Consider the following 27,332-nt stretch of genomic DNA (forward strand, 5'->3'; position numbering starts at 1 on the left):
TTCCAGTTTGTACTCCTTCCCCTTCGTCCACATTCTTATTTCTTCCCCCTTCCTTTACAGTCCTGATGAAGGGCCTTGGCCCAAAACATCAATGCGTTACTCCTCTGCAGAGATGCTGCCTGACCTCCTGTGTTCCTCCAGCATTTTGTGTGTGTTAGCCCTAATTTAGTGTTAATTACACTCAGTAAACCTCCTAATTTCTTGGCACTGTCAGAAAGTGCTTTATTTTCAGTAAATTACTTTTAGGATCAACTGGTGCCCATCTATTTTATCCAATTGAAACTTGTTAAAGAGTTGAGTGGAAGCGTCACACCAGAAAAGAGGGTGATAAAATCTTGGGAGATGGTGTTGACTTGCTTAGCAGAGGCAGAGCTATTCTCAGATGCTGGAAATCTTGAGGAACACACAGAATGGTGAAGGAATTCAGCACGTCAGGCAGCATCTATGGAGGGGAATGAACAGTCAACGCTTTGAGCCAGGACCCTTCACCGGGACTGGAAGATAAGAGGGAAGAAGGCAGAATAAAAGGGGGAGGGGAGAGGGGCACCCACAGGCATTATACAGTGCACCCTTCACTGGACAAAAATGAAAGACGTTCTTGATGATTGTGTCTAGAGGCTGGAATCTCTGGGTGTTTTTATTTATTTCTGGTGAGCTTGAGTATGTATGGGTGGAGCATTAAAATCACAGTAACTCTAAGGTCCGGAGTTATAAGACTACTGCTTTGTATAGTCTTTCTTAATCAAATGCTACTCACACTCACAATGCTGAAGCAACTCAGCAGGTCAGACAGCATCTGTGGAGGGAAATGAACAGTTGACATTTTTGGCTGAGACCCTTCGTCAGGACTGAAGAAAGGTCCTGGCCAGAAATATTGACTGTTTATTCCTCCCTCTCCCTAGATGATGTCTGACCTGCTGAGTTCATCCGGAGTTTTGTGTGTGGTGCAGTGGATTTCAGTCTGCTGGTCAGGTGACCTGTTTCCCCGGGCAACATCGTGGTATTCCCAGTGGCCTATCTATCCATTTCTGGCCCTGGCCCTGACCCAGGCCCAGGCCTGAGTGTGCTGAGTCTGGTCCTCAGAGAGGTACTTGGTCAGGTCCACGGTGAAGAGTGGCCTTGCATGGAGAGGCAGGGACGAGGTGAGACCCAGGCACCAATTTCCACTCAAGTGCTGACACCTCAAACACACGCCGCTCCAGCACTTGGTCCAAAGGATGTGCGTATTCCAGAGGCTTCATTGCAAACTGATATGCTAGACAGCAGTCATGGTAAAGATTCAAGAGTCAAGTTTATTTATCACGTGTACATCAAAACATACAGTCAAATATGTTGTTTGTGTTCACAACCAACACACCTGCAGGCATCAGGCTCCTGAACCAGCATGGATAACTTCACTTACCTCAACTCTGAACTGATTCCATAACCTACAGACTCACGTTGAAGGATGCTAGAGCACTACAACATACGAACAGCCTCTTCCAGCTGTCTAGTTCGTACCAAACCCTTAATCTGCCTAGTCCCATTGACCAGCAACCACACCATAACCCTCCATACCCCTCCCATCCATGCACCTATCCAAATTTCATTTAAATGTGTTCTCAGCACTGTTGACTTGTTTTCTGATTTGCTCAGTTTGTCTTCTTTTGCACATTGGTTGTTTGTCAGTCTTTGTTAATATTTAGTTTTTCGGAAGATCTATTGTATTTCTTTATTTTCCTGTAAATGCCTGCGAGAAAATGAATCTCAGGGTAGTGTATTGTGACAGATCTGCCCTTGTCCATAATTATCTTGATTCAAGGTTGCCCTCTTTAATTACCCCATGAACAAACCTCAACAATCTTCTGTAGAGAATCTTAGCAATTTGCTATTTTCTGCATTGTTCCTATGGACCAGTTTAATTGATTAGCTCCCTGACCTTGCAACTATGCCTCCTTGTTTGAGGTTCTCCCACTGGGATAGCACCATGATTCAGAGCATTGAATGTCCAAGGAGCAATTGTCAACAATAAAGTCATAGAACACCTCAGAAACAGGCCCTTCAGTCCAACTAGTCCGTGCTGAACTAATAATCTGACTTCTTCCATCAATCTGCACCCAGAGAGCCCTCCATACCCCTCCCATCCATGTACCTGTCCGAATTTCTCTTAAATGTTGAAATCAAAGCTGCATCCGTCACTTCCACTGCCAGCTCCGTTCCACACTTCACTATCCTCGAAGCAAAGTAGTTCCAACTCAAGTTCCCGTTAAATATTTTACCGTTCACCCTTAAGCTATGACATGTAGTTCGTCTTGCCTAACCTCAGTGGAAAAAGCCTGCTTACATTTGCCCTATCAATACCCCATAATTTTGTATACCTCTATCAAATCTCTCCACAGTCTCCTGTGCTCCAGGGAATAAAGTCTTACCCTGTTCAACCTTTTCTTATGACTCAAGTCCTCAAGTCCCAGCAACATCCTTGTAAATTTCTGTGCCTGTTTGATATTTACTTGCATACCTACTGCCTATTATGGCACTGACGTTTAGTGCAGCAATGAAGGTTCTTCGTCTCTGTCTGCCCTTAGCCAATATTGGTCTTGGTGGTCTTGGTATTGTGCTTGTAGCTTCCTCTTGGTTTTCGCTACTGCCAGTCATGCAAGTCTTGGGTGGACACTCGAATACATTCGCACATAGATATAGAAGGATTTTTCATTGCTGTTTTTGTTACAGTCTTATTTGACCATCAAAGGATGTTAGCCCTGAACTGAACCCTGAACCTGGAGGACGAGTGGTCCAGCCTCTACCCTTTGACCTGTTTGGCATGGGTGACCCTGCCAAGAGCCAACCTGGGGTGCACGGACCCATCGCTTAATGGTATTGGTCAATGGTATAAAAAAGTTTGGGAATCCCTGATCCAAATGGAGTGCTCGTTAAACACAGGGGCGCTAATTTTCCATCGCAGTATCATTTGAGTAAACACATCAGCCATCTTGAACCTGAAATAGCAGCATACTAATTTATTTTTCTTAATCCCAAAGCATTTTCTGCAGCTGGCCTTAGACTTTATATGTTGGAAGATGATAAACAAATCTACTGCTCAGAAAGAAGCCCTTTGATTGCCTTTTGCAATGTGAGATGATGTTTAATCATTTATAGGACTCAGATTAGACTGCAGAGAATCTTGCGCCGTCCTCATTTTGCTGTGCAGGCTGGCTGTGCTGAGCTCTTCAATTTACAGGTTGTTCCACACACTGGGATAGTAATTCAGAGAGCGAAGGGTTCAAATCCCATCCATGCCTACCTCAGAATTTAAACTTAGTTTCGAGAAGCTGCAGCAAATAATAGAAAATGTATACAGTGGCTACTTTATTGGTTACCTCCCGTACCTAAAGTGACCACTCGGTGTATGTTTGGCTTCTGCTGCTGCTGTAGCCCATCCAATTCACTTCCAACGTGTTGTGCAGTCAGAGATGCTGTTCTGCACACCAACATTGTAACACGTGGTTATTCGAGTTATTATCACGGTCCTGTCAGCTTGAACCAGTCTGGCCATTCACCTCTAACCTCCCTCATTAACAAGGCATTTTCACCCACAGAACTGCTGCTCACTGGATGTTTTGTGTTTCTCACACCATTCTCTGCAAACTCTAGAGACTGCTGTGCGCAAAAATCCCAAGAGATCAGCAATTTCTGAGATAGTCAAACCACCCCATCTGGCCCATAATCATTCCACGGTCAAAATCACTTAGATCACATAATTTTCCCCATTCTGATTTTAGGTCTAACAGCAACTGAACCTCTTGACCATGCTTTTTGCACTGAGTTGCAGCCGCAATATTTGTTGATTAGATATTTGCATTAATGTGTACAAGTTTACCTAATAAAGTCGCCACTGTGTGTGTGTGTGAGTGTGATCTATGTATAGTAATTGGTATATTGTTGTCACTGGTACTTGTACACAATAGAACACTTAGTTTTGTGTGCCATCCTTACAGATCATTTCAAAACATATTTTAAGATATCTTCATCATCAATATGTGCCGTGTTGTATAACATGGGTGACCATGGTCTTCCATCTGTCTTTAATCTGATCTTTGCCTGTGGGGAAGACCCCCTCCACCCTGTTGTTCTTATTCTTTTCTCTATCCATGGCCATAATTGTTCTTGGCAAATTTTTCTAAAAAGATTGTTTGCCATGGCCACCTTCTGGGCAGTGTCTTTACAAGATGGGTGACCACAGTCATTATCAACACTCTTCAGAGATTGTCTGCCTGGCATAATTGGTTGCATAACCAACACCAGCTGCCGATACGACCTGCTCCCATGGATTCTCGTGACCCTGATCACAGTGGGGGCTAAGCAGGTGCTACACCTTGCCCAAGGGTGACCTGCAGGCTAGTGGAGGGAAGGTGCGCCTTACACCTTTGGTAGAGCCATGTCTCCAAGCCACCATCCAAATTTCAAGATAGGGCAAAGAGAAAAGCAATTACAAAGAATGCAATGCAGGCAGAAATGAAGGCAGCAGATGCCAGAATAAGAAGGTGGGGGAAAGGAAGGACTACAAGCTGGCAGGGGATAATCGAGACCTAGTGAGGGGAGGGGTTTTGAGCGAGGGAGGATGAAGGAAAAAAACTGGGAGGTGATAGGTGGAAAAGGTAAAGGACTGAAGAAGAAGGAAATCTGATAGGAGAGAAGAGTGGACCATTGGAGAAAGGAAGGAGGAAGGGCATCAGAGGGAGGTGATAGGCAGATGAGGAGAAGAGAATGGGTGAGAAGGGAACCAGAATGGGCAATGGAAAAAGAGAGATGAGGAAGAGAAATTACCAGAAGTTAGAGAAATTGATGTTCATGACAACAGGTTGGAGGCTAACCAGACAGAATATAAGGTGTTGTTCCTCCAATCTGAGTGTGGCCTCATCTTGGCAGTGGATGACACCGTGGGCCCACATATCGAAGTAAGAATGGCAAGTTGAATTGAGATAGGTACCGACCTGTAAATGCTGTCTTTTGTGCTGATCAGAAAGAAAGTGCTCAATAAAGCAGTCCTTCAATCTCCATCTGGCCTCACTGGTGCAGATGTGACCATACCGTGAGGACCTGTTACACTAGATGATCCACTTTGGGGCCCTGAGCTGTGGTAAACGAGGAGGTGTAGCACTTGTCCCACCAGGAGGAAAATCAGTGGGGAGGGACGAGTGGACAGCGGAGTCACGTAGAGAACGTTCCCTGCAGAAAACAGGATAGAAGCTGCCCTTGAGCCTGCTGGTGCATGCTTTCAAATTCTTATACCTTTTACCTGCGGGGAGTTGAGAGAATGTCCAGGGTGGAGGGGGTGGTTGATTACATTGCCTGCTTTCCCAAGAGAAGTGTAAACAGAGCCCATGGAGGGGAGGCTCTTTTACATGACAGAATGGGCTGTGATCATAGTTCTCTACAATTTTTTGTGGTCTCGAGCAGAGCAGTTGTTTTACTGAGCTTGATGCACTGAATTATTTAATTTATCCCTTAGAGCAGGGGTTCCCAACCTAGGGTCCAGAGACCCTTTGCTTAATGTTATTTTGTCCATGGTATAATGAGAGGTTGGGAAACCCTGTGTAAATCCTACAAGAGATGGTGAGTTCAGTCCAGTACATCACAGGTAAAACCCTCCCAACTATTGAGCACATCTATGGGAAATGCCATCAGAAGAAAGCGGCATCCATCTTCAGAGACCCCCACCACCCGGGCCATGCTCTTCTCTCACTGCTGCCAACAGACCAAAGGTACAGGAGCCTCAGGACTCACACCACAGGGTTAAAGAATAGTTACAACCCCACAAGCATCAGTCTCTTGAACAAAAGGGGATAACTACACTCACTTGCTCATCCAGAGGGATGTTCCCACAACCAATGATCTCACTTCAAGAGTTTGTTAGCTTGTTATCTCATCTTCTCGTTATTTATTGCTATTTATTCATATTTGCACTCTGCAAATTCATCTTCTGCACTCTGGCTGATCTTTCATTAACCCTGTTATAATTGGTATTCTATAGATTTATTGATTATGCTGACAGAAAAATGAATCTCAGGGTTGTATATGGTGGCCTATATGTACCTCGATGATAAAGTTTACATTGAACTTGAAACTTCAAACTTTAGAGCCTTACTTAATCAGAATCGGGTTTATAATCACTGACACATTGTGAAGTCTATTGTTTTATGATAGCAGTACAGTACAAGAAATAAAAATTACTGTAAATAGACTGTGTAAAAGAGGAATGAGGAAGTACAGTAGTGCTGATGGACCATTCATAAAGCTGATGGCAGAGGGGAAGAAGCTTTTCCTAAAACATTAAGTGTGGGTCTTCAGGCTCCTGTACCTCATCCTCGATGCTAGGTATGAGAAGAGGGCACGTCCCGGTTGTTAAGAATCCTAAGTGATGGATGCCACCTTCTTGAGGAACTGCCTCTTGAAGATGTCTCAGTGACGGGGAGGGTTGTGTCTATAATAGAGCTGGTAGAGTCTACAACTATCTGCACTCACTTGTTATCTCACCTTATGGTTCTAACACAAGCACTTAAGATTATTGTAGACAGGTAAAATGGTCAACATTGTCCTGGTGGGCTGAAAAGCCTGTTTCAGTGCTGTCTGACTCTGTAACTGTGCCAAGTGCCACTTCTCAGTACAGGTGACCTGAGTTCAATTCCCATCGTTGCCTGTAAGGAGTTCATACGTTCTCCCTGTGACCAAATGGGTTGCCTTTGGGTGCTCCAAAGACGTATCAGTAGGTAGGTTAATTGGTCATTGTAAATTGGCCCATGAATAGGCAAGAATTAAACTGGGGAATTGCTAGATGGCATGGCTCGAAGGGCTGGAATGAAGCAATTGTATTCTGGGACAGAAGCCAGTATGCTTTCTAACATTATCCTTGTAGAGGTTAACGGCATACAAGAACAAAGAATACAAGAAGCGCTTCACAGTTCAGGCAACTTCTTTGGAAGAGAAAAAGGAGTTGAATGCTTTAACTCGAAGCCCTTCATCGGTGTTTGATAAAGAGTCTCCTCTCTGTGTGTCTTTCCACACATGGTACCTGACCTGCTAGGTGATACCAACATTTTTACTTCAGATCTGCAATTTACATTTTATTCTCATTCTTATTAACTGGCCTTGCATTAGTTTTAAACTCCAGCAGACCTGTGATGTGAAAATTGCCTCTCGTGTTTACCAACTGTTCTTATGAGTAATTCATAAGCTGTGGAGTCCCTAGGGACATTGTGAAAAATCTGTTATGCTGTTGTTTAAGTGCTTCCCATTGCTTAACCTCTGTGTCTGGATGTGAGTAATAACTAGGATCCCGGCCAGTCTGCTAGTTACAGCTATCCGCCAAACATAGTCAACATCACTGACTTATCACAAGGAACATTGGGACGGCCTTGTGTTGGTTAACCTGTGAGCAGCATTTCATGGTACTGGGCCTGTACTTGGTAGCCCACACGCAGCCTAAAGATTAACTTGCAGATTGAGTTGGTGTTAAGGAAGGCAAATACAGTGACAGAATTCATTTTAGAGTGGACTGGAATATAAAAACAATGATGTAATGCTGAGGCTTTATAAAGCACTGGTCGAACCACACTGTGAGCAGTTTTGGATCCCTTATCTATGCAAGGATGTGCTGTCATTGGAGAAGGTCCCCCAGAGGAGGTTCAGGAGGTATGACTGCAAGAAAATGACTCTCAGAGTTGTATTTGGTGATGTATTTGCACTTCGATAATAAATTTATTTTGAATGAGAATGGTTCTAGGTATTAAAGGATAGAAATATGAGGAGCAGTTGATGGCCCTGGGCCTGTTCTCACTGAAGTTTAGAAGAATGTGGGGGTGGGGGAGACCCCATTGAAACCTAATGAATGTTGAAAGGCCTAGATAGAGTGGACAGGAAGAGGATGTTTCCTCTCATGGGGGAGTCTGTGATTAGAGAGAACAGCCACAGAATAAAAAGATGTCCCTTTAGGAAAGAGATAAGGAGGAATTCCTTTACCCAAAGGGTGATGAATCTGTGGAATTCTATGGTTAATCGGGGCAACCACCTGTTTGTGACAACTCTTAAAGAACAAATCAAATTGAAAAAACAGCTGGGATTCCCTTTGTTTATTTGGGACATCATATTACTTAGTTTAGACAGGAGACTATTCCTGAACATTTTCTAACCAGCAATACTCAATAGTCACATGCACCTATGTGGCTGTTAGACACTACACTGTGCTCGGAGTAAACAGTTTTTAAATAACATCAGTTGAGTTTGTGTTCAAAAAGCATTGATTTTTGTCACTGATAGTTGGCAAACAATAAACAGTAACACAATTCAGAACTGTTTTGCTCGCTGCTGTTTCTAGCATTCAGGCACAGTGATGCCAGAAACAGCTGGGAGTGAAAATGAAACTATTTCACTACTTTAACGTTAAGAATTACAAGGAATTTGAAGGCATCAACCATCATACTGAATGAAAATGAGGATTTGAATGATCAAAAGCATTGTATCAAGGCAGTCCATTATCCGCACTAAGAGACTGCACTGATTTTGTTCGTTTACAGTCAATCAAAAGAACACGACCCTGCACACTGGCTGAATTCCTCCGATTAGGAGCTAATACACAGTATTATAATACTGCAGTAGTTTTAGCAGTGTTCTAATTTGTCTTTGTTTTAATATATTTTTTAACTATTTCCATCAAACAGCTAAATGGGTGAGTCGCTTAATTGGCCCAAAATGTACTGGTCTCAATGTGTCCCGATTAACCAGAATCCACTGTAGTTCAATTGCAAAATGATAATACAGATCAGAATCAGGTTTATCGTTGACACGTGGTGATTTTTTTTGCGTGGCAACAGTACTTGGTGGCCTCATTGTACAGGGTCGACCATGGGTGCTGTATCCTACCTGTCTAGTTACGCAAGACAGGGCGGTACCGTAGGGAGAGCAAGCAGTTGCCCATGTAGCAAGCTCCCCCTCCACACACAGCTGATGGATCCAAAGGAACGGGAGAAACCGATGCGGTTTGGCAGGAGTTGCCAGTCAGCATTGCGCTCAACATAGGACTACCTTAGGGTCTCCAGCTCCAGGTTTTAACTTGGGGCTTACTCCCGAAGCCTTCCCCATGAGTGGGTATCGCTGCAAGGCAGTGAAGGTTTGACATCAGAGTTTTCCTTCTCCTAGATGAGCTGCCAACCATGGCTAACGAGCCCCATCTTCCCGAAGCGACTGGTTTTAAGACAACAGTAACACCTGCACCCCACCCCATGCCCCTTCTCCTGTCAGTAGAAACAGTTCCACTGGGTTAGTAGCTAAGCCACACGTGAAGGCCAGGAGCTGGACTTGATTGTCGCGGGCTGTTTGAGGTGCACACAATTGGGAGTGGGAAATTTAATAGGTAGTGGGAGCTTATCCCCATTACCACTCCCAGCTATAGCAACCTTAAGGAACTGGCAGCAGTACAGTGCAAGATATAAGTGATTACTGTAAGTTACAATAAAGAAATAAGTAGTGCAAAAGAGAAATATTCTAGGATGCTGCAAATTAATCTGGGGAATGTGCAGAAAAGATCCAGAGGGACGTTACTGAGACTGGAGAGTTTGTGTATATGGAGAGGCTGAGTTGGCTGGAACTATTTTACGGGCAGCATTCTTATTCTAATTGTTAGTGTAATACTACCATAGAGCCCAGGAACTAGGTTCAATTTCCGCCTCAGTCTGTGAGGAGTTTGTGCGTTCTCCCCGTGAGCACATGGGTTTCCTCCATTTCCTTCCTACGTTCCAAAGAGGTAAAGGTTAAAGTTCAAAGTAAGTTTCTTATCAAAGTATGTATATGTCACCATCTACAACCGTAAGATTCATTTTCTTGTGAGCACAATAACTTTATAAAATAATAACCTGAACAGAATCAGTGAAGGCCCACACCATCTTGGTGTTGAACCAGTGCGCAAAAGACAATAAATTGCAAACACAAATAGAAAGTAATTAATTAATTAGCAAGCAAGCAGTGAGTATCGAGAACTTGAGATGAAGAGTCCTCGAAAATGAGTCCATAGTTTGTGGGAACAGTTCGATGATGGGGGTGAGTGAAATTATCCCTCTGGTTCAAGAAGCTGATGGTTGAGGGGTAATAACTGTTTCTGAACCTGCTGGCGTGGCTCCTGAGGCTCCTGAACCACCATCCGGACCGCAGCAGCGAGAAGAGAGCATGACCTGGGTGTTGTGTTGGGGGGCGGGGGGGGGGGTCCCTGATGATGGACGCTGCTTTCCTGCAACAGCGTTTCATGTAGATGTGCTCAGTGGTGGGGAACGCTTTACCCATGATGGGTTAGTAAGTTAATTGATCACATGGGTGTAATTAGCCGGAACAGTCTCATTAGGCTGGAAGGGCCTGTTACTGTGCTGTATCTCTATATAAATAAAATAAATAAAAATAAAATTGTGCAGTGGAGGACGATCTGCGTGGAATTCTGTGTGTTCTGAAGGTTCAAAGCATTCATCTGGGTATCAGAAAAATTGATGCATGCTTCTATTTTTAGCTCATTAGACTACTGTAATGCACTCTTTTCAGGCCTGTCTGAGAAAGATATAAATCAGCTGCAGCTCGTTCAAAACACAGCAGCAAGAATCCTAACCTTAAAAAAGAAAACCTGAGCACACTTCACCGGTTTCATTACATTGGCTGCTTTAGGATCAATTTTAAAATACTCTTAATTATATGCAAGTCTTAATTATCTGGATAGTCTAGCTCCTCCATATATTTTGGAGTGTCAATCTCCTCATATCCATAACCGTAATCTTAGATCCCTGAATGCAGGATTGCTTCGTGTTCCTAGAGCTGAGCAGATAAGAACTGCTGCTGCAGCCGTTCGTTCTTATGCACTAAAAATCTGGAATATTCTACCGACTGAGATAGACCAGGCTGGTACTGTGGAACATTTCAAACCACTTCTAAAAACTTACTTTATAAATTTGGCCTACTTATAGGATTTTTTAATGCTGATTTTGATTATATTTAAATAATTTGATATATTTGCATTTTTTTCTATATAATGTTTGGCTTTACTTTAATTTTGTCTTGTATTTTTATGACTGTATTGATTAATTTTTAGAATTTATGTGAAGCACCGAGCCTACATCTCAATGTATGAAAGGTGCTATATAAATAAAGCTGTTATTAATAATAATTATTATTATTATTAATTTTGTGAACTCGGTAGGGTGAAGATCTTTCCCAGGGAAACTTGATGGATTTGGTCAGGATAAGAATTGCTTTTTGCAGAAGACTCTGTGTACTCTCCAGGATAGGGACTGCTTACTGCCGGGTTCTGTGTGCTGTGCAGTCTATGGGCTGTTTATTTGCAATCTGTGTTCTCTGTAGGTAAGGAACAGCTGATACAGATGTTCAGGATTTTGGTCTGAACACACTAGAATATTGTGTGATGTTCTGGTCACTCAGCTCTAGGAAGGATGTGAATAAGCCAGAGAAAATGCAGAGTAAAATCACAAAATGCCAGTTGTTTATTCCTCACCATAGATGCTGCCTGACCTGTTGAGAATTTCCATCACTTCCCTGTTGGAGTTGTTGCTTTTGAATCCCATGTACAACCTGGCATTTTAGCAATGAGAACTGAAGCCTCAAAGGTGCAGGGCAGCTGTGGCCTGGTGTGTAAGGTCTGAATCAAGGCGGTGAGGTCCCAGCTGGAGAGCGGGGAATGAGCAATGTTTGGCCATTCCTGGAGGGAACTTGGAGGCAATTTGATTCAGCTGAACTAATGCGAGGTTGCAGGGCCTGGACCTGGGGCTGGGAATGAAGAATTACCCAAGGTTTGATTGACTTAAGCGCCGAGCCGAATTGGAAGAGTTGGGTACCAGCCGAGTTGAGGTGCTGGAACACTAGCCTGAGAGTGTATCAAAGCAGCAGGGTCCGGGTCTGAGAGCAAGGTCTGGATGTTTTGAGCACTGGACCAGATTGAAAATGACAGGGTGTCGGGGCCAGAGGCGAGACACAGGCCAATTTCCAATCGCTGCTCCGCGAGGTTTACTCATTTCCACACTGAACTTCAACTCGTTATTTGGTGGCGTTTACTTACCTTTGCTCTGAACTGTGGCTGTGGCCTGCAACTATCATAGTGTGCTGTTTGCTTACTTTTATTGTTTGCGTATTTCTTTCTTTTTCTCTCTCTGCATATTGTGTGTTTGATAGTTTCCTTTTGTTTTAATGAGTTCTATTGGGTTTCTTTGTTTTGTAGCTGCCTGTAAGAAGATGAATCTCAAGGCTGTATAAAGTAAACATACTTGTATTTTGACTTCCTGATGAAGCCCGAAACTTCAACTCTATTCCCCTCCATAGATGCTGCCTGACCTGCTGAGTTCCTCCTGTATTTTGTGTGTATTGCTCTTGACTTCCAGCATCTGCAGAATCTTTTGAGTTTATAAAACCCTAAGGTGTAGGAGCAGAATAAGGCCATTTAGCCCATCGAGACTGTTCTGTCATTCTATCATGGCTGATTTATTGTCCCTCTCAATCTCCCTTGAATTGAATTGAATTAACTTTATTACTTACATCCTTCCTATACAGGAGGAATAAAAATGTTTACATTATGTCTCCATCTAAATGTTCAAAGTGCAATTTATAGTAATTTATAATAAATAGTATGTACAATCAGACAGTCAATACGACATAGAAATACAATTGTATCAGCATGAATTAATCAGTCCGATGGCCTAGTGGAAGAAGCTGTCCCGGAGCCTGTTGGTCCTGGCTTTTATGCTGTGGTACCATTTCCCAGATGGTAACAGCTGGAATAGATTGTGGTTGGGATGACTTGGGTCCCCAATGATCCTTCGGCCCTTTTTACACATGTCTTTGTAAATGTACTGAATAGTGGGAAGTTCACATCTACAGATGCGCCTGGCTGTCCGCACAACTCTCTGCAGAGTCCTGCGATTGAGAGTGGTACAGTTCCCATACCAGGCGGTGATGCAGCCAGTCAGGATGCTCTCAATCGTGCCCCTGTAGAAATTTCTTAGGATCTGGGGGCCCATACCAAACTTCTTCAACTGTTTGAGGTGAAAGAGGCGCTGTTGTGCCTTATTCACCATCCTGCCAGTATGTACAGACCATGTGAGATCCTCAATGATGTGTATGTCAGGGAATTTAAAGCTGTTCATCCATTCAATCCCAGATCCATTGATGTCAATAGGGGTTAGCCCATCTCCATTCCTCCTGTAGTTCACAACCAGCTTCTTTGTTTTTGCGACATTGAGGGAGAGGTTGTTTTCTTGACACCACTGTGTCAGGGTGATGACTTCTTCTCTGTAGGCTGTCTCATTATTATTTGTGATTAGGCCAATCAATGTAGCATTGTCAGCAAATTTTTCAGGTGAGATTATTTGGGCAGTGGGAAAATCATCCCTCTTGTGCTTCTTGATCTTGTCACTCAGGATTCAGTGTCACGCAACCCTACCACTTTGATCTGGCCCATGCCTTCATTAACCGTGTCCAACACTTGACTTTATTGGATCTTCCTCCTTACACAAGTCAGCAGATTCGTGGGGCTGTGGCCAGGGTTAATCAGGGTGCGCCTGTGGTTAGTTGGAGTGTGTGCCCCAAGGATTAGGTTTGAGGATAGGGCTGTTGGATGTACACGTGGAGCTGGAAGAGATAAGGTTGAGAAATTTGGTGTGATGAGGTATGTTGGACTGTGGTGGACAGGGCAGTGAAGCCACTTTAATCTGGCCCATGCCTTCTTCCTGTAACCATTGATGCCCTGACTAATCAAGAACCTATCAACTTCCACATTCAATATACACAATGACATGACCTTTACAGCTTTCTGTGGCAATGAATTCCACAAATTCACCACCCCCTGACTAAATAAAAGTTCAAAGTTCAAAATTCCTCCTTGTCTCAGTTCTAAATGAACACTCCTCTATTCTAAGGCTGTGCCCTGTAATCCTGGACTCCTGTACTGTAACGGAGTCGATAGGAAGCATCCTCTTCACATCCACTCTAGTGTTCCTCCGCAGTTTCTTTGCTCCCCCAGATCTAACTCTCCTGCGCCATTTTCCTGCGGTACAATATCATCTGTTTTACTGTTTTATCACAAGGATGTTGCAGGCACTGGAGGAGCTGAGTTATGAGGAGAGTCTGGATAGACTGGGACAGTCTTCCCTGCAGTGTAAGAGGCTGAGGGGTTGGCTTATGGAAGGTTATAAAATCAGGAGGGACATTGATAAGGTTGCCATCTTTTCCCCGGTGTAGGGTAGTATTGAACTAGAAGGCATACATTTAAAGTGAGAGTGGAAAGATTTAAATGGGAATTTTGAGTGGCATATTTTTGACACAGAAGGTGGTGGATAAGGAGCTGACTGAGTCTACAGCCACCACCAAATTTCCTCAAGCTCCTGTTGACATGCCATGTTGACACCTGGATAGCTGAACACTTGCCAACAGCCCCCAGCTCATGCTTAAGCTGTGTTGGTTGTTAATGCAAACAACACATTTCACTGTGTTTTAACGTACATGTGATAAACAAATTAATCTGAATCAGAACTCCACCATGAATGGTCCCAAGCCTAGCTGCAAAAGGGGGGGGGGGGTGGGCATGGTTGGACATGGGGCTATCAACCCCATCCCATAAATACACAAAGCTACAGGAATGCCAACAGAAGCTCCAAAAAATGTCCTCTCTGGGAGAGGAAGGATCTTTGCCTGGAAGATGTATGAAGTTGTGTGGTGAATGCTGATGCCATGGGGCCAATCAACTTTTGGCACAGGAAAGAGGCCTCTGGTGAGCTGCTGCTGGCCACCGATGACCCATTAGGAGGGATGGACTGGGAGAAAGGAAAACCTGAATTGCCCATGGTGGAGTAGACTCAATGGGTTCAATGGCCTAGTTCTGTTCCAATATGTTATAATCATTAATCTAACGACTTGCCTTACATTGTTATGAGGCTCTCAGACAATTTTCCAAGTGAGCTTGTCGCATTCAAGCCAATAAGTTGGTTCCCTCCTTTGGGGTTAATTGTAAACTTCCCTGGATGAGAATTCCAGATTAACACTCTAGCTGGATCCATGCTTAGTTCAAACAAGAATATTGATATAAATGAAGCTTGCTCAGTGCAGCAGTGTGTGTGTGTGTGTGCCATGATGAATTTCTGTGTGTTATTATTTAATTTGTATGATTATTCAATTACCTGCTGCAATCATTAATATGCTATTCAATTATCTAAGTCATTAATTGGAACACCATTGGTCTTTGTCAGTTCTGTCTGATGTAATTACAGATGCAAAGAGCTAAAGTAATGATGAATAGATTATACCAGGGTGACTGAAACATTGTGGAGGATTTTGCTTTCATTTTTGGTTTTGGAATTAATTTATTATTGTCACATGTACTGAGTGAAAAGCTTGTCTTGCACGATGTTCATATAGATCAGATCTTTGTTTATTTGATTGTTATTGAGATGCAGCGGGGAATGAGTGACACGTTAGCGTAGTGGATAGCACAATGCTTCACAGTACAGGTGACCTGGGTTCAATGCCTGCCGCTGCCTGTCAGGAGTTTGCATGTTCTGCCTGTGAGTGTGTGGGTTTCCTCCGGGTGCTCCAGTTTCCTCCCACAGTCCAAAGACAAGCATGTTGATAGGTTAATTAGTCAAAGTTCAAAGTAAAATTTATTATCAGAGTACATACTGTAGTCCCAGAAAGTTTGTGAACCCTGTAGAATTTTCTCTATTTCTGCATAAATATGACCTAAAATGTGATCAGATCTTCACGTAAGTCCTAAATCTAGATAAAGGGAACCCAATTAAATAAATAACACAGAAAACATTATAATTGTTCATTTATTTATGGATAAAAGTTATCTAGTATTACATGTATTTGATGGGAAAAAATATGTGAACCTTTCCATTCAGTAACTGGAGTGACCCCCTTGTAAGCAATAGCTTCAATCAAACGTTTCCAGTTAACTGTTGATCAGTCCTGCGCATCGGCTTGGAGGAATTTTAGGTCATTCCTCCTTACAGAACTGCTTCACTCTGGGATGTTGGTGGGCTTCCTTGCCTGAACTGCTTGCTTCAGGTCCTTCCACAATGTTTTGCTAGGATTAAGGTCAGGACTTTGACTTAGCCATTCCAAAACATGAATTTTCTTCTTTTTAAACCATTTTGTTCATTTACTCTGTTTTTTGGATCATTGCCTTGTTGCATTATCCAGATTCTATTAAGCTCCAGGTGATGGGCCCCTGCCCTGATATCCTCCTGCAAAATGTTGTGATACAATTTTGAATTAATTGTTCCCTCAACAATTACAAACCCTGTCCACCATGTTTCACGGTTGGGATGAGGTTTTGGTATTGGTGTGTAGTGTCTTTTTTCTCCAAACGTAGCAATGTGCATTTCTGCCAAAAGAGTTCAACTTTTGTCTCATCTGTCCACAGAACACTGACCTAGAAGCTCTGTGGAACATCCAGGTGGTCTTTTGCAAACTTGAGATATGCAGCAATGTTTTTTTTGGAGAGCAGTGATTTCCTCTTTGGTGTCCTTCCATGAACACCATTGTTGTTCAGTGTTTTTCTTATAGTGGACACCTGAACAGAGTCTTTAGCAAGGTCTAGTGATTTCTGCATGTCTTTTACTGTTACCCTTGGGTTCTTTTTCACCTCCCAATTTCTCTGACTATGGACTGATGAACACACAGGTCTTTAGAAATGCTTTTGTAGCCTTTTCCTGCTTTATGCATCTCTACAATTCTTCTCAGGTCCTCTAAATTATTTTGATTGAGGCATGGTACACATAAAGAGATCTTTCTTGAGAAGAGCAGGCTCTGTCAGTAACCTGACTTTATGTCTTTTTTTAGGGCAGGGCACCTCTACAACCCACACCTCGAACCTCATCTCATTGTTTGGAACAGGTAACTCCAAGTTGCTTTTGCAGAAGGCATTTCCCCTGAAGTTCACATACTTTTTCCAACAAATACATGTAATATTGGATCATACTGTCTCAAAAAATAAATGAACAAGTACAGTATTTTTGTGTTATTTATTTATTTGGGTTTGCTATTTAGTTTTAGGATATTTGAAGATCTGATCACACTTGAGGTTATTTTTATGCAGAAGTAGAGAAAAGTCTACAGGGTTCACAAACCGTCTAGCAGCACAGTGCATGTCGCCACATACAATCCTGAGATTTTTTTTCCTCCAGGCATACTTTGCAAATTTATAGAACAGTAACTGTAACATGATCAATGAACACCAAATTATGCAAATTCAAATATAAATAACAAGGGCATGAAATTACAGATAAAAGAGTCCTTAAAGTGAGATCATTGGTTGTGGGAACACCAGAAATAGAATGAGTGGAGTTATCCTCATTCAGGAGTTCAGGAGTCAGGTGGTTGAGGGGTAGTAACCGTTCTTAAATCTGGTGGTGCGAGTCCTGAGGCTCTTGTACCTTCTACCTGATGGCAGCAGCAAGAAAAGAGCATGGCCTGGGTGGTGAGGGTCTTTGATGATAAACACTGCTTCTTTACAGTTTCATGTAGATGCCTTCAATGGTTGGGAGAGCTTTACCAGTGACATACTGGGCCGAATCCACTACCTTTTGCAGGATTTTCCACTCAAAGGCATTGATGTTCCCGTACCAGACTGTAATGCAACCAGTCAGCACACTTTCCACCACACAGCTATAGAAGTTTGCCAAGGTTTTTGATGCCATGCCGAATCTCCACAAACTCCTGAGGAAGTCGAGGCATTGTAGTGCTTTCTTTGCAATTATATTTATATGATGGGTCCAGGACAGGCCTTCTAAGGTAGTGACCCCTGGAATTTAAAGTTACTGAACATCTCCACTTCTGATCCTCCAGTGAGTACAGGCTCATGGACCTTTGCTTTGCCTGTCCTAAAGTCTGCAATCAGTTCCTCGGTCTTACTGACATCGAGTGAGAGATTATTGTTATTACCTCTCAAGTTCAGGTGCTTTGCTGTTTGGCGTAGGCAATCATGTCTCTCTATTCACATCTTTGAACTGTCTCTCAGCTCAAAGATGTGAACAGAGCCTTCACCGAAGGAGCCTCATCCGGTAGAGGATCTCGTGTGTCTCAGGTGAACCTCGACCGTTATCCAGCAACTATCAGCAGATGAAAAGCAAAGAAGATCAGACTAGCAACCTGGAATGTAAGAACACTTAACCAACCTTGGTAAACTAGACAACATCAAACAGGAAATGGAAAGATTAAAAATAAACATCTTGGGAATATGCGAGATGAGATGCAAAGGAGCTGGTAAAACAAGCTCAGAGGGATACACCATCATTTATTTACTCAGGAGGAGAAATACATGAAAAAAATGTTGGAATTATGTTAGATGAAGAACATGCAAAATCAATAAAAGGCTATTGGACAATATCAGATCACCTGTTACTTGTGAAACTACATGCAAAACCTTTTGACATTAACATTGTTCAAGTTTATGCCCCAACAGCAGACAGCAGTGAAGAAAACATCAAACAATTTTACGACGAACTAGAAACAACATTAAGACAATGTAAAAGCTCAGAAAATACTATTATTCAAGGTGACTTCAACACAAAAGTAGGCAAGAACAAGGACAAGGACAATATTGGGCATTACAGCATAGGTGAGAGAAATGAGAGAGGCTAGCTACATGGGTCACAGAAAAAGTTTATACAATTGGTAAAACCGTCTTCAAGCAATACCCGAGAAAACTATGGGCATGGAAGAGCCCAGGGGATAACACCTGAAACCAGATTGATTACATGCTTATATGGAGAAGGTATAGAAATGCTCTGAAATCATGCAAAATATATCCAGGTGCCGACTGCTACAGTGATCACGTACCAATAATCAGCGTGATGTACTTGAGACTCAGAAAGCTTAAAAGACCAAGAGTAGAGCCAAGGCTGAATTTGGGACTTGTGAGAAAAAACAGTGACATCAAAAATGAATTCCAAATAACAGTGAAGATCAAATTCGAGGCTCTACAAAACTTCACTATTATAGAACAGCAATGGGAAAACATCAAAGACAGCAGAACACAAGCAGCACAAGAGGTGATTCCCAAACATCAGAAAAAAGCGAAAAAGAAATGGATGACAGAAGAAATTCTGAATCTTACAGAACAAAGAAGAAAGTGTAAGGAAAACAAAGAAGCCTACGTATCCTTGCATGCACAGATAACACCATTCAGCAAAATCTTTAATCTCCCTCCTGATTCATCACTACCTTTGGTATGGCCCACAACAGCAGTGTCATTAGCAAAATTGTAGATTATATGGAGTTGTATTTAGGCACACAGTCAAAGGTGTAAAGTGAGTAGAACAGGGACTAAGCACACAGCCTTGTGGTGCTCCAGTGCTGATGGAGATTGTGCAGGAGATGTTTTTGCCAATCTGAACTGACTGAGGTGAGGAAATCCAGGATCCAATTGCACAAAGGAGTATTGAGGCCCAGGTCTTTTCTGACTAGTTTTGAGGGGATGATGGTATTAAATGCTGAGCTGTAATCAATAAGGAGCATCCTGATGTATGTACCTTTGCTGTCCAGATGTTCCAGGGTTGTGTGAAGAGCCAATGAGATGGCATTGTAAATTGCCCTATGATTAGGCTAGGAGTGCTGTGTGGCATGGCTGGAAGGGCCAGAAGGTCTGATATTGCTCTGTATCTCATCACAAACAAAGGATTAGGCCCTTCCAGCCCTTTGAACCATGCCACCCGGCAGCCCACCAGTTTAACCCTAGCCTAACCACAGGACAGTTGATGACAAATTAACCTACCAACTGGTACGTCTTCGGACTGTGGGAGGAAACCGGAGCACCTGGAGGAAACCCATGTGGTCACCGGGCAAACATACAGGCAACGACAGGAACTGAACCTGAGCCGTTGGTACTGTAAAACGTTGTGCTAACCACTACGCTACCATACACATTTGCACAGTGCACTAAGCTAGAATAAGGTAAAACAATAACAATACAGAATAAAGTGTAAAAGCCACTGAAAACATGCAGTGCAGCCAAACATTAAAGTACATAGCAAGGTGGGTTGTGTCCATTTTATTGTACAATAGGTCTTTTCAAGAGTCTGATGACAGTGGAATAGAATCTGTCCCTGAGCCTGGTGGTGCATAGTTTTAAGCTTTTGTATCTTCTGCCCAATGGAAGAGGGGAGAGAGAATATCCAGGGTCAGGGGGTGGGGGGGTGGTGGTCTTTGATTTTGTTGGTTGCTTTACTGAGGCAGCGGGAAGTGTAGACAGAGTCCAGGTGTGTCCGTAACTCTCAGTTCCTTACAGTCTGGGGCAGTGCAGTTGCTGTTCCAAGCCATAATATCCAGATAGGATGTTTGAACCTGATAAATCCCTGAGCTCTTGATCTCCCAATCTACCTCATGGCCCCTGCCCGCTGTCTACCTGGACTCTGCTTTCTCTGTAACTGCTACACCACGCCACACTCTGCACTCAGTTTTCTTTATTCTATCTCAACGGTCTGTCATGGTGGCACACAAATAAAATCTTCTCTCACATCAGCTTTGTTTGTCACGTCTGCATCGAAACATCAAAACCTCCAGTGACATGAGTCGTTTTTGCGTCAAAGACCGACACGATCTGAGGATCCTGCTGCGAGTGTAGCATACCCACAATTCACTAACCCAGACCGTGCTCCTTTGAAATGCAGGAGGAAACCGGAGCGTGCGGGGGAAGCTGACGTGATCACATCGAGAAGGTGCAAACTCTTTACGGACAGCGGCTGGAATTGAGCCCTGATCGGTGATCAACCATTTTGCACTGTAAAGCGATTGCGCTACCCGCTAAGCCACCGCATCACCCGAATCTTTTCACTGTATCTCAATGCATATGTCTATGTTAAAGCAACACTAACACAGATTAATGTGGAGGGAATTCCTCTCAGACATTCACAAGCAGTTTTTGAGAAGTGCGTTAAATTCACCATTCTTGTTAAAGGCACGCAATGGTGAAGGACGGGTAGAACGCCAAACTCACCTCAATCCATTTGCCTTGACTATCGGTGCAGAAAAAAGACACTGAGATTCACTCCCCTATTAGCCTTGAACTTGACTCCTTTGTGTTGGATAGACAGCCTTTTATTAAATCACCCAGTCGTGCCTTTTGACTGAAGTGTGCTAATTGTGTTCTGAGGACTTGTAATTGAATATTGACCACAGAAGGTCAAATAAACTGTGTTGCAAAGAGACCTTCAGGATGGATGAATGTACAGTGTTTCCCTACAAACAGAATTGACTGATAGATCCTTGCATTTGGACAAAGTATGAAGTTACGGTCAGACAGTGAGGACTCACCGGAAGGCATTAGCTTTCTGTGTTTTATTTATCTAGCAGTACAGCGGAGAACAGGCCCTTCCAGCCCAACGAGCCGTGATACCCAGCACCCCACTGATTTAACCCGAACTTAATCACAGGAAACTACAACAATCCTGGCAAGAGCACAAAATCGAGAAATAAAGACAATTCTTAGAACCTGGTTCTCATTGGAAGACACGATTAACGAGCAGATTGAATTGGATGCAATTTATGAAGCTATGCGTCTGCGGGATTGGGGCCAAGTGGTGAGCCGTGGACACTGGAGGGATCAACGCTCACAACAACTGCTAACTGTCCTGTCCTGTCCAAGACCAGAAGAAGCTGCAGAAGATCGTGAACACGGCCCAGCACATCACACAAACCAATCTTCCATCCTTGGACTCACTTTACACCGCACGCTGTCGGAGCAGTGCTGCCAGGATAATCAAGGACACGACCCACTCAGCCAACACACTTTTTGTCCCTCTTCCCTCCAGGAGAAGGTTCGGGAGCTTGAAGATTCATACAGCCAGATTTGGGAACAGCTTCTTTCCAACTGTGAGAAGACTGCTGAACAGATCCGGACCCGGATCTGGACCGTACCTTCCAAATATCCGGACCTGACTTGCACTACCTTACCTTTCCCTTTTCTATTCTCTAATTATGATTTATAATTTAAATTTTTATTATATTTACTTTGATTTGTACTTCAGGGAGCACGAAGCGCTGAAACAAATATCACTGCGATGACTGTATGCTCCAGTATCAATTTGGTGACAATAAAGTATAAGTATAACCAGGGATACGTGCCAGTGGAGATCACTCAGCTAATCGGTTGGCTGGAACCTAAAGGTTTTTAGCTGCCAGCATGACAGCCAGCCAACCAGAACAAGTTAAAGCAATAGAAATGTGAGCACGCAGCAGGAACAATACTCAATAGAACGCTGTTGATGTCACCTCGACTGGCGATGAAATGTTTTCAACGTAACCTCCAGGCTCGGCGAACAATCCTACAAACAAATAATTACAGGCCGATTTACAGTGAAAAATGACCCTACTAATCGGTACAGCTTTGGACAGTGTGAGGAAACCCACGCAGTCGTGGGAGAAGGTACAGACTCCTTACAGACAGTACCACAATTGAGCTGTGAACTCCAACGCCCCGAGTTGTAGTAACATTGCGCTAACCACTACACTGCCTCGGCACCCATGGTATTTCTTCCTCACCTTGTCTGGGCATGTTACCGAAACCCCAGGTGCTCCCACAAAAGCAGATCCATAGTCAATGATCAATTGCTGTTGGTGTTCAAAACACTCAGGCAACAGAAAAGAAATGACTTAATCCTCCAGTGACTTGTTCAACAAGCACAGAGGTGATCAGTCACCGATTGACAAGCAGCAGTTCTGGTTCCAGTAGAGCACGTCATGGGAACCAGCCTCTCCTCCTCTCCTTGGACTGTCTATAACACTTCCTCAGTAAAACAACCGGCATAAGCAAAGATCCCACCCACCCTGGAGATTCTCTCTTCTATCTTCACCCCAGCAGACTCTGTGTGTGTGTCTATCTATCCCACTGTTGTCAGGTGCTAGAACAGTCCCCTTGCACAATTAGACAGGCGCGCTATCTCACAGTCTACCTTGTTACAGCCTTCCATCTTGCCATTTGCCTACACTGCGCTTTCTCTGTAACAGACAGGGTTAGTAAATTGCCTTATTGGTTTTAGTTAATTCTTTGGCACGTAAACATCGAAACATATAGTGAGATGCATCAAGTCAGTGAGGATTGTGCTGGGCGACCCAGAAGTATCGCCATGAGTTCACACCAACGTCACATGGCCACGACTCATTAACCCTTATCCGTACGTCTTTAGAATGCAGCTGAAAACCAGAACTCCCAGAGGAAACACACAAGGTAATTGCAGGGGGGGGGGGGTGTACAATCTCCTTGCAGGCAGTAGCGGGAATTGAACCCCTATCGGTGATCGCCAACACTGTAAAGCGATGCACTAACCTCTACGCTACCGTGTTACCCTCAGCTGCGGGCATGCCACGTTGATGACACCCGAGGGCTGGCCCCAGCACATCCTTGGATTGTCACGGTCTGTTTTCATGTTTCCATATACATGTGAAAAATAAAGCTAATCTTTTAATCTCTAAATCTCACTGCAGGCGGCTGATTGGGGCATAAAGCACTACAGATAAGATTTATGTATGTTTAATATGTTTGGTAGCCTCCAACCTGAGGGCATGAACATCGATTTTCTGACTTCTGGTAATATTTTCCCCCTCCCTTCCCCTTTTTCTCTTTTTCAATTGCCCACTCAGGCTCACCTCTTAACTCTTATTTTCTACTCACCTGCCTCCATCTGGTGCCCCTCCTCCTTCCTTTTCTCCCATGGTTTACTCTCCCCTCCTATCAGAATCCTCCTTCTTCAGCCCTTTACCTTTTCTGCCTATCACCTCCCAGCTTTTTACTTCATTCCCCCCCCCCCACCTGGCTTCACCTATCTCTCCTAGTTTGTACTCCTACATTCTTATTCTGCCTTCTTCCCCATTCCTTTCCATTCCTGATGGAAGGTCTTGGCCTGAAAGGTCATCAGTTTATTCCTCTCTGTAGATGCTGCCTGCTGTGTGTGTTACCCTGGAATTCCAACATCTGCAGAATCTTTTGTGTTTATGATACGTTTGATTCTCTCTCTCTCTTGCAGGACCCCCTGGTTTAATGGCTGGGGCTTCAATCTGCCTCGAGGTCAGTCCCTCCTCGACAAGTGGAATCTAATTCCAGAGGGTATCGACGTTCTTATGACTCATGGTCCACCACTGGGTAAGCGATTAAGGCAACGGTACTAACTTCACCTGCGGCTGATCAGGCAACATTCCTGTCTCCGAGCCAGAGGTCTGGAAGTTCAGTTCCTATTTTAGGCGCATTGGGTTTCCACAATTGTTATGTGTACCATCAGCATGGGAAGAAAAACACCTCAGCACAGTACAGGCCTTTTGTCTCACAATGTTGTGCTGACCTTTTAACCTACTTTGAGATCAATCGAACCCTTTCCTCCCATGTAGCCCTCCATCTTTCTGTCATTCGAGTGCCTATCTAAGAGTCTTTTAAATGAAAGAGGTCAGGGGAGAATCATCAAACTGGTTCAAGCTGGCAGGAAAGTGACAGTAAACAAGGAAGATGTGCAGATGCTGGAAATTGGAGCAACACACACAAAATGCTGGAGGAACTCAGCAGGCCAGGCAGCATCTATGGAAAAAAGTACAGTCGACATTTCAGGCCGAAACCTGAAAAAGCAAAAAAGGCTGAGGAATTTGAAAGAAGGGGGGGAGGGGAGAGAGAGACACACCCAAGGTGATAGGTGAAGGGATGAAGTAAAGAGCTGGGAAGTTGACTGGTGAAAGAAACAGAAGGCCATGGAAGAAAGATAGAGGAAGGAGCACCAGAGGGAGGCGACGGGTGGACAAGGAGATGACGTGAGACATTGCACGTCTATGGGAAATAGAGAAGGGTGGGGGTCGGTTGGGAGGCATTAGCAGAAGTTTGAGAAATTGATGTTCATGCCATCAGTTTGGGGGCTATCCAAACAGAATATAAGGTGGTGCTCCTCCAACCCAAGTGTGGCCTCATCACGACAGCGGAGGAGGCCGTGGATGGACATATCAGAATGGGAAGTAGAATTAAAATAGATAACCACTGGGAGATTCTACTTGTTCTGGTGGATGAAGCGTAGGCACTCAGCAAAGCAGTCTCCCAATCTACGTCGGTTCTCACCGATGGATAGGAGGCCATACCAGGAGCATCAAACACAATAGATGACCCCAACAGACTCATAGATGAAGTGTTGCCTCACCTGGAAGGACTGTTTAAGGCCAAGAATGGTAGTGAAGGAGGAGGTGTAGGGGCAGGTGTAGCACTTGTTCCACTTGCAAGGGCAAGTGCCAGGAGGAGGGATGAATGGACAAGGGAGTCGTTTAGGGAGCGATCCCTGCAGGAAGTAGAAAGTGGGAGGGAAAGATGAACTTGGTGGTGGGGTGCCATTGGAGGTGGTGGAAGTTTTTGAGAATTAAGTGTTGAACGTGGAGGCTGGTGGGGTGGTAGGTGAGGACAAGAGGTACCCTATCCCTGGTAGGGTGGAGAGAGGATGGGGTAAGAGCAGACATGTGTGAAATGGAAGAGATGTGGTTGAGGGCAGCATTGACGGTAGAGGAAGGAAAGCCCCTTTCTTTGAAAAAGGAGGACATTTCTTTCATTCTAGAATGAAAAGCCTCGTCCTGAGAGCAGATGTGGTGGAGAGGGAGGAACTGAGAAAAACAGATGGTGTTCTTACAAGTAGCAGGGTGGGATGAGGTGTAGTCTAGGTAGACGTGAGAATCCATGGGTTGTAATAGATATTGGTGGATTCATCACCACGGTAGGCTTGGAACATAGACTGTTCCATGTAGCCAACAAATAGGCAGGCATAGCTGGGACCCGTTTGAATGCCCATGGCTAGACCTTTTGTTTGAAGGAAGTGAGAGGAGCCAAAGGAGAAACTCTTGAGAGTGAGGACAAGTTCTACTAGGTGGAGAATGGTGGTGGTGGAGGGGAAATGGTTTGGTCTGGTTTCCAGAAAAACAGAGAGATTTGAGGCCTTCCTGCTAGGGGATGGGGGTGTATATGGACTGATATCCATAGAAAAAATAAGATAACTGGGGCCAGGGAACTTGAAATCATTGAAAAGATCATGTGAAGTGTCATGGATGTAGGTAGGACTGAACCAGCAGGGATAAAACACAGTCGAGGTATACAGATACGGGTTCAGTGAGGCAGGAACAAGCTGAAACAATGGGTCTACCTGGACAAGCAGGATTATGGATCTTGGGTAGGAGATAGAAATGGGAGGTGCAGGGTGTGGGAACTATGAGGTTGGTAGTGGTGGATGGGAGATTCCCAGAGTCAAAAGATTGGTGATGGTGTGGGAGGCAATGGACTGGTGCTCCTTAGTGGGGTCCTGTTTGAGGGGTAATTAAGAGGAGGTGTCTGAGTAACTCAAATAACCATGTGTTACAATAGTGGTGTCCAGAAGAGCATCTCTGAACGCACATGTCAAAACTTGAAGAGAACGGGCTACAGCAGCAGAAGACCATGGACATGCACTCAGTGACCATTTTATCAGGAACAAGACACATCTAATAAAATGACCACTGAGTGTAGAATAGTACAGCAGAGTACAAGCCTGTTGGCCCACAATTTTGTGCCAACATTGTAACTACTAAAATCGATCTAACCCTTCCCTCCTACGTACTCCATTTTCCTATCACCCTTGTGTCTATCTTAGAGTTTCCTATATATCTCTGATGTATCTATATCTGCCACCAATGTGTCCCACATACCCACCATTCTCTGTGTAAAAAGAGCCTTTACATCTGGCATCTCCCCCCCACCCCCGGTACTTTCCTCCGATTACATTAAAATATGTCTTTGTGTTTCAGCCTTTTGTACCCTGGGACAGAGATGTTGGCTATAAACTCCATCAACGTCTCTATTCATCTATCAAAAATTTTGATCTATGTCAAGTTGCCTCATCATCCTTTGCTCCAGAGAGAAAAGCCCTAGGATGCCCAACCTGTCCTCATGAAACATGCTCTCTAGTCCAGGTGGCATCCTGGTAAATCTCCTCTGCACCCTCTATGGAGCATCCACATTCTTCCTATAATGAGTTGACCAGAACTGAACATTTTATTCCAGGTCTGGTACAGACAGAGTTTTATAGAGTTACAATATTACCTTATGGTTCTTAAACTCAATCTCTCAGTCCTTTTCTATTAGTCGTTTCCACCTGGGGAAAAAAGCCTCTGGCTGCCCACTCTATCTAAGCCTCTTATCATCTTGTACACCTCCAACAAGTCACTTCTCATCCTCCTTCACTCCAAAATGCCACAGTAGCGTAGCTGTTACTGCTCTGAACTTTGAGTTCAATTCCAATGTCTTCGGTAAGAAATCTGTACGTCCTCTCCTTGGAATG

At 43.9% G+C, this 27,332-nt stretch overlaps 1 protein-coding gene across 1 annotated transcript in view; it reads left to right on the forward strand.

Moving 5' to 3' along the window:
- The window catches only part of mpped2a (metallophosphoesterase domain containing 2a), a 198,124-nt gene that overhangs the window by 158,939 nt on the left and 11,853 nt on the right, over window positions 1–27,332 (forward strand). The window contains exon 5 of the mRNA XM_059976142.1: window positions 24,033–24,148. Within this exon, the coding sequence (XP_059832125.1) occupies window positions 24,033–24,148 (116 nt within the window). The remainder of the gene's footprint in view (window positions 1–24,032; window positions 24,149–27,332) is intronic.

Source organism: Hypanus sabinus, chromosome 7, assembly GCF_030144855.1.
Source record: "Hypanus sabinus isolate sHypSab1 chromosome 7, sHypSab1.hap1, whole genome shotgun sequence".
Classification (NCBI taxonomy): Eukaryota; Metazoa; Chordata; class Chondrichthyes; order Myliobatiformes; family Dasyatidae; genus Hypanus; species Hypanus sabinus.